The sequence below is a fragment of the Canis lupus genome, chromosome 1, assembly GCF_048164855.1.
Source record: "Canis lupus baileyi chromosome 1, mCanLup2.hap1, whole genome shotgun sequence".
Lineage (NCBI taxonomy): Eukaryota > Metazoa > Chordata > Mammalia > Carnivora > Canidae > Canis > Canis lupus.
In genome coordinates this window covers 108,525,790-108,534,379 of record NC_132838.1, presented here as the reverse complement: position 1 = coordinate 108,534,379, position 8,590 = coordinate 108,525,790, and the positions used below count along the sequence as shown (strand labels likewise).

General features: G+C 41.7%; 1 protein-coding gene across 1 annotated transcript; it reads left to right on the top strand.

Annotated features, from left to right (window-relative positions):
* Positions 1 to 5,344: 5,344 nt before the first annotated feature.
* LOC140602852 (MARCKS-related protein-like) lies at positions 5,345 to 6,655 on the top strand. Its single transcript, XM_072773059.1, has one exon. It carries the CDS (start codon positions 5,544 to 5,546, stop codon positions 6,141 to 6,143), a length of 600 nt encoding a protein of 199 aa, XP_072629160.1. The 5' UTR covers positions 5,345 to 5,543; the 3' UTR covers positions 6,144 to 6,655.
* Positions 6,656 to 8,590: the final 1,935 nt, after the last annotated feature.

Genomic DNA, 8,590 nt, shown 5'->3' with positions numbered 1-8,590 from the left:
AGTCCCGCCAGGGGCAAAGATACCTGAGAATCAACACATGCCCCTCCCCCAGGTCAGCAAGAACATCCTTCCAAGACCAAGTTCACCAAACCTGGAGAACTGCAAAACTCCAGGGCTACAGGAATACAATGTATATAATTCATAGTGGGTTTCTTTTCCCCAAAATTCTTCAGTCCCATAATTTTAATTTTTTCTCTCCTTTTCAACCAATTTCTTGTTTTATCAAAACTCTTTTTTAATTTTTTTTTATTTTTTATATTTCTTAAAGATTTTATTTATTCATGAGAGACAGAGAGAGAGAGAGGCAGAGACACAGGCAGAGGGAGAAGCAGGCTCCATGCAGGGAGCCTGAGGTGGGACTTGATCCTGGGACTCCAGGATCAGGCCCTGGACTGAAGGCAGCGCTAAACCGCTGAGCCACCAGGGATGCCCCTTATCAACTCTTTATTAATTTTTTTTTAATTTTCATTTTTACATTTACATTCTACCATTTAATTGTATTTAATTCTATCTTCTATATATTGTTGGGGCCAGGCGGGAAGGGAAACTCATCAAGATGGCGGATACGCCAAAATGGCTGAGGTTCCTGTCACCACCTCCACTTGGGACGCCAATGGACCAATGACCTGCTGACAGCTTGAGCAGACCCTTACACCTCTCCTTTGGACTTCCCCAACCGAACCCAATGCCCTTCAAACCCCAGAGGAGGAAGTCACCTTTGACTGGCCGAATTGCAATCCTTCCTCTGCATAGTGAGGGTCACTCTGACTGGTTGGATTGCAATCTTTCCTTTGCATATGAGCCAACCAATAGGAAACCGTTCTGCCTTACAACGTTATGTAAACCCCCTACCACCTTGTCTTGGGGCGACTTCCTCGACTCACTCTCTTTCCCCCCGTGAGTCGTGGAACCTTGCCCTAGGGTGCCTGCAATAAAATCTGTTCTTGGACCCTCGTTTGCCTTGGCGGTCTCATTTCCGTCTAGTTACTAAAAAACTTAACATATATATGTTTTTCTTTCTTATTTTCTAATTTCTTTCTTTCTATTTCTTTCATATTTCTAATTTTGGGATGCAGTTTCTTCTAACAGACCAAATACACCCAAAATGTAGTTTATGGCTCTATTCTCCTCATCAGTCTGGTCGTATTCACTTTTCTCTTTCTCTTTTTTTCTGTTTTGTTAAAGATTTTTAAATTTTTATCTTTATAGTTACATTCTATCCTTTCAATGTATTTAATTTTATTTTTATATCTATGTTTTTCTTTCTTTACAATTTTGAAGTGTAGTTTCTTCTAACAAACTGACCAAAATACACTCCGGATGTAGTGTAATCCTCTGTTCTGTTCACCTCTCTGTTTATATTCCATTTTTTTGTCTTTTAATTTCCATTTTTACAGTTACATTCTATCCTTTCATTGTATTTAAGTTTTTGTTCATATAAATTTTTTTGTTACAATTTTGGGATCTAGTTTTCTAACAAGTGGATCAAAATACACACAGAGTCCAGTGTATTGCTCAATTCTGTTCACTTGTCTGATTATATTCTCTCTCTATATATTTTTTTTTTAAGTTTTGAGCTTCTGATTTGTTTAGGGGTCATTGTCGCCATTTTAGTATTTTGTGCCCTTGTCCATCTATTCTTCTCTGGTAAAAGGACAAGTTGGAAAAACTCACCTCAAAAAAGAAAACAAGAGGCAGTACTGACTGCCAGGGACTTAATCAGTATGGACATAAGTAACATATCAGCACTAGAGTTCAGAATAATGATTATAAAGATAGTAGCAGGGCTCAAAAAAAGCATAGAAGACACTAGAGAATCCCTTTCTCAAGAAATAAAAGAACTAAAAATCTAGTCAAGTGGAAATAAAAAAGGCTATTAATGAGATCCAATAAAAAATGGAGGTTCTTTTTTTTTTAATTTTTATTTATTTATGATAGTCACAGAGAGAGAGAGAGAGGCAGAGACACAGGCAGAGGGAGAAGCAGGCTCCATGCACCAGGAGCCCGATGTGGGATTCGATCCCGGGTCTCCAGGATCGCGCCCTGGGCCAAAGGCAAGCGCTAAACCGCTGCGCCACCCAGGGATCCCAAAAATGGAGGTTCTAACAGCTAGGATAAATGAGGCAGAAGAGAGAATTAGTGATGTAGAAGACAAAATGATGGAGAGTAAAGATGCTGAGAAAAAGAGAGATAAACAACTACTGGATCATGAGGGGCGAATTTGAGAGATAAGTGATACCATAAGGCGAAACAATATTAGAATAATTGGAATCCCAGAAGAAGACAAAAGAGAGAGGGACAGAAGTTACATTAGAGCAAACTCTAGGTGAGAACTTCCTAATCTGGGGAAGGAAATAGGCATCCAAATAGAGGAGGCACAGAGAACACCCCTTAAAATCAATAAAAATAAGTCAACACCTCAACATATAACAGTGAAACTTGTAAATCTCAGAGACAAAGAAAATCCTGAAAGTAGATCAGGACAAGAGGTCTATAACCTACAAGGGTAGAAACATAAGGCTGGCAGCAGACCTATCCATAGACACGTGGCAGGGCAGAAAGGACTGCCATGATATATATTCAGGGTGTTAAATGAGAAAAATATGCAGCCAGGAATACTTTATCCAGCTATGATGTCATTCAAAATAGAAGAAGATATAAAGAGTTTTCAGAATAAACAGAAACTAAAAGAATTTGTGATTACCAAACCAGTCCTACAAGAAATATTAAAAGGGAGCCTTTAGGGGCAGCCCCGGTGGCGCAGAGGCTTAGCGCAGCCTGCAGCCTAGGGCATGATCCTGGAGACCCGGGAACGAGTCCCACGTCAGGCTTCCTGCATGGAGCCTGCTTCTCCCTCTGTCTGTGTCTCTACCTCTCTCTCTCTCTCTCTCCTCTGAATAAATAAATAAATCTTTAAAAAAATAAAAAATAAAAGGGAGCCTTTAAGGGAAGGGAGAGCCCCAAAATAACATAGACCAAAAAGGAACTGAGACAATATACAGAAACAGTGACTTTTTAGGTAATGAAATGGCACTAAATTCATCTTTTTAAAAATATATATTTTATTTATTTATTCATGAGAGACACACAGGGAGAGAGGCAGAGACATAGGCAGAGGGAGACGCAGGCTCCCTGCAGGAAGCCTGATGCAGGACTCAGTCCCAGGACCCTGGGATCACGACCTGAGCTGAAGGCAGATGCTCAACCACTGAGGCACCCAGGTGCCCCTAAATTTATATCTTTCAATAGTTAGTCTGAATATAAATGGGCTAAATGCCCCAATCAAAAGACAAAATATCAGATTAGATAAAAAGCAAGACCCATCAATATGCTATCTGCAAGAGACTCATTTTAGACCCAAAGAAATCACTAGATTTAAAGTGAGGGGGTGGGAAACCATTTATTATGCTAATGGATGTCAAAAGAAAGCTAGTGTAGTAATTCTTATATCAGACAAATTAGATTTTAAACCATCTCTCTGTAATAAGAGATGGAAGGACACTATATCATAATTAAAGGGTCTATCCAACAAGAAGATCTCATAATTGGGGCAGCCCCAGTGGTGCAGCAGTTTAGCACCGCCTACAGCCCGGGGTGTGATCCTGGAGACCCGGGATAGAGTCCCACGTCGGGCTCCCTGCGTGGATCCTGCTTCTCCCTCTGCCTGCTTCTCCCTCTGCCTGTGTCTCTGCCTGCATCTCTATGAATGAAATAAATAAATGAAATGAAAATAAATGAAATGAAATAAAATCTTAAAAAAAGAAGATCTCACAATTGTAAAGATTTATGTCCCTAACATGGAAGCAGCCAGTTATATAAGCCAATTAATAACAAAATTAAAGAAACACATTGATAGTAATACAATAATAGTAGGGGATTTAAACACCCCACTCATGGCAATGGACAGATAAACTAAGCAGATCAACAAGGAAACAAGGGCTTTGAATGACACATTGGACCAGATGGGCTTCACAGATATATTCAGAGCATTCCTCCTAAAGCAGCAGAATGCACATTCTTCTCAAGTGCACATGGAACATTCTCCAGAATAGATCACATACTGGGTCACAGATCACATACTGGATCTCAACTGGTACAAAAGACTGGGATCATTCTCTGAATATTTTCAGACCATGATGCTTTCAAATTGGAGCTCAATCACAAGAGGAAATTTGGAAAGAACTCAAATACACGGAGGCTAAAGAGCATCCTACTAACAAATGAATGGGTCAACTAGGAAATTAAAGAAAATTTTTAAAAATTCATGGAAATAAATGAAAATGAAAGTTCAAAGCCTTTAGGATGCAAAGGTGGTCCTAAGAGGGAAGTATATAGCAACACAAGCCTTTACCAAGAACCAAGAAAGGTCTCAAGCACAACCTAACCTTACACCTATAGGAGCTGGAGAAAGAACAGCAAATAAAGCCTAAACTGAGCAGGAGAAAAGAAATATAGTTTAGAGCAGGAATCAATGAAATAGAAACCACAAGAAGAGTAGAACAGATCAATGAAACTAAGAGCTGATTCTTTGAAAGAGTTAATAAGATTGATAAACCCCTGGCCAGACTTATCAAAAAGAAAAAAGACCTGAATAAATAAAATCATGAATGAAAGAGGAGAGATCACAACCAACATGGGAGAAATACAAACAATTACAAGAACATATCATGAGCAACTATATGCCAAAAATTAGGCAATCTGGATAAAATGGATCTATTCTTAAAGATGTATAAAATACCAAAACTGAAATTGGAAGAAATAGAAAATCTGAACAGACCTATAGCCAGCAAGTAAATTGAAGCAGAAAAAAAAAAAAAAAAAAAAAAAAAAAAACTCTCAATAAACAAGAGTCCTGGGCCAGATGGCTTCCCAGAGGATTTCTACCAAACATTTAAAGAAGAATTAATGTTTATTCTTAAGAAGCTCTTTCAAGAAATAGAAATGGAAGGAAAACTTCCAATCTCTATGAAGGCAGCATTATCTTAGTTCCAAAACCAAAGATCCCACCAAAATGGAGAATTACAGACCAAAATCCCTGGTAAACATGGATGCAAAAATTCTCACCAAAATACTAAGGATCCAACTGGATATTAAAAGGATTATGCACAATGATCATTTGGGATTTATGGGCTGCAAGGGTGGTTAACCATCTGCAAATCAGTTAATGTGATAAACTACATTAATAAAACAAATGACAAGAATCATATGATACTCTCAATAGATGCAGAAAAAGCATTTGACAAAGTACAGCACCCCTTTATTGATTAAAACTCTTCACAGTGTAGGGATAGAGGGAACATACCCCAATAGCATAAAAGCCATATATAAAAAGCCCACAGGGCATTCTGGCGCGGAGCGGAGCGGTGGCGGGCGTAGCTAGCGGGTCGGGTGCCGAGAGGGGGTGCAGCTCGGTTCCCCCCATACCCCTCCCCCTCAGGCGCGAGCCCCACCCCTCCGCCGGCCAGGCCGACCCGGCCGAACTATCCCCTGCGGCGCGAGCCCGGGGCCGCCCCGGGCGCCCCCCAGCAGACCCCCCCCCCATCATGGGCAGCCAGAGCTCCAAGGCTCCCCGGGGCGACGTGACCGCCGAGGAGGCAGCAGGCGCTTCCCCTGCTAAGGCCAACGGACAGGAGAATGGCCACGTGAAAAGCAATGGAGACTTATCCCCCAAGGGTGAAGGGGAGTCGCCCCCCGTGAACGGAACAGAGGAGGCAGCCGGGGCCACTGGCGATGGCATCGAGCCAGCACCCCCTAGCCAGGGCGCTGAGGTCAAGGGGGATGCCCCCGCCAAGGAGACCCCCAAGAAGAAGAAGAAATTCTCTTTCAAGAAGCCTTTCAAATTGAGTGGTCTGTCCTTCAAGAGAAATCGGAAGGAGGGTGGGGGTGATTCCTCTGCCTCCTCACCCACAGAGGAAGAGCAGGAGCAGGGCGAGATCGGTGCCTGCGGCGAGGAAGGCACAGCCCAGGAAGGGAAGGCTGCCGCCACCCCTGAGAGCCAGGAGCCCCAGGCCAAGGGGGCAGAGGCTAGTGCTGCCTCCAAGGGAGGAGACACAGAGGAAGAGGCAGGGCCCCAGGCTGCAGAGCCGTCCACTCCCTCGGGGCCGGAGAGTGGCCCTACACCTGCCGGCGAGCAGAATGAGTAGCTGGGTGGGGGCAGGTGGGTGATCTCTAAGCTGCAAAAACTGTGCTGTCCTTGTGAGGTCACTCCCTGGACCTGGTGCCCTGGCTGCCTTCCTGTGCCCAGAAAAGAAGGGGCTGTTGCCCCCTCCCAGCCACGTTCCCTCTCCTTTTCCCTCCTGTGGATTCTCCCATCATCCATCTGGCCTTCCTCTTAAGGCCAGCTGAAGATGGTCCCTTGCAGTTTCCCGAGTTAGGTTAGTGATGTGAAATATGCTCCTGCCCCTGGCCCTACCTCTCCTGCCCCTACCCCTGCAGAAGGCAATTGCTGGTTTTCTTCCCCAGTTCTTTTCCAAGTAGGTTTTGTTTACTCCCCAAATCCCTGAGCCAGATGTGGGGTGCCTACACTCCCAAACCCGAGTGTCCAGCCTTCCCCTCTGTTGAGTTTTTAGTCTCTTGTGCTGTGCCTAGTGGCACCTGGGCTGGGGAGGACACTGCCCCTGTCTAGGTTTTTATAAATGTCTTACTCAAGTTCAAACCTCCAAAAAAATAAATAAATAAATAAATAAATAAATAAATAAAAATAAAATAAAATAAAAAGCCCACAGTGAATATCCTTCTCAATGGGGAAAAACTGAGAGCTTTTCCCCTAAAGTCAGGAACACAACAGGGATGTCCACATGCACTACTGTTATTCAACATTACTACAAGAAGTCCTAGCCTCAGGAATCACACAACAAAAAGAAATAAAAGGCATCCAAATCAGCTAAGAAGAAGTGAAACTTTCACTCTTTGCAGATGACATGATATTCTATATGGAAAACCCAAAAGACTCCACCTCAAGATTACTAGAACTCATACCGGAATTCAGTAGAGTGGCAAGATATAAAATCAATGCACAGAAATCAGTTGCATTTCTATACACTAACAATGAGGCAGAAGAGAAATTAAGGGTCAATCCCATTGACAACTGGACCAAAAACCATAAGATACCTAGGAATAAACCTAACCAAAGGGGCAAAGGATCTGTACTCAGAAAACTATAGAACATTGATGAAAAAATTAAGGAAGATACAAATAAATGGAAAAACATTCTATGGTAATGTATTAGAACAAATATTGTTAAAATGTCTTTAACATATGTACATTCAATGCAATCACTCTCAAAATACCATCAACTTATTTCACAGAATTAGAACAAATAATCCTAAAATTTGTATGGAACCAGAAAAGACCTCGACTAGCCAAAGGAATGTTGAAAAAGAAACCCCAAACTGGTGGCATCTCAATTCTGGACTTTAAGCTCTATTACAAAGCTGTGATCATCAAGACAATATGGTACTGGTACAAAAACAGACACATAGATCAATGGAACAAAATAGAGAATCCAGAAATAGACCCTCAATGCTATGGTCAACTAATCTTCAACAAAGCAGGAAAGAATATCCAATGGAAAAAACATAGTCTCTTCAACAACTGCTGTTGGAAAAATTGGGTAGCTACATGTAGAAAAATAAAACTGAACCATTTCCTCACACCATACACAAAAATAGACTCAAGATGTATGAAAGACCCAAATGTGAGACAGGAATCCATCAAAATCCTAGAGAAGGGGGGGGTGGGGTAATTGGGTGATGGGCACCGAGGAAGGCACTTGATGGGATAAGCACTGGGTGTTATACTATATGCTGGCAAATTGAATTTAAATTTTAAAATGTAAAAAAAAAAAAACTTCCTAGAGAAGAACATGGGCAGCAACCTCTGTAACCTTGGCTGCAGCAATGCCTTGCTAGATACATCTCCAAAGTATAGAAAAACAAAAGCAAAAATGAACTATTGGGACTTGATAAGGATAAAAAGCTTTGGTACAACAAAGGAAAGACTCAACAAAACCAAAAGGCAACCTACAGAATGGGAGAAGAATATTGGCAAATAATGTATCAGATAAAAGCTAATATCCAAAATCTATAAAGAACATATCAAAATCAAAACCTAAAGAACAAATAATCCAGTCAAAAAATGGGCAGAAGACATGAACAGACATTTCTCAGAAGACATACAAATTGCCAACAGGCACATGACAAAATGCTTAACACCACTTGGCATCAGAGAAATACAAATCACAACCACAATACCTCACACCAGTCAGAATGGCTAATTTTAACAAGTCAAGAAACAACACATGTTGGTGAGGATGTGGAGAAATGGAAACCCTCATACACTGTTGGTGGGAATGCAAGATGGTGCAGCCACTTTGGAAAACAGTAGGAAGTTTCCTCAAAAAGTTGAAAATAGAGCTTCCCTACGACCCAGCAATTGCACTACCGGGTATTTGCCCCAAAGATACAAATGTGGTGATCCAAAGGGGAACCTGCATCCCAATGTTTATAGCAGCAACATCTACAATAGCCAAACTATGGAAAGAGCCCACATGTCCATTAAAAGATAAATGGATGATGAAGTTGTGTACACA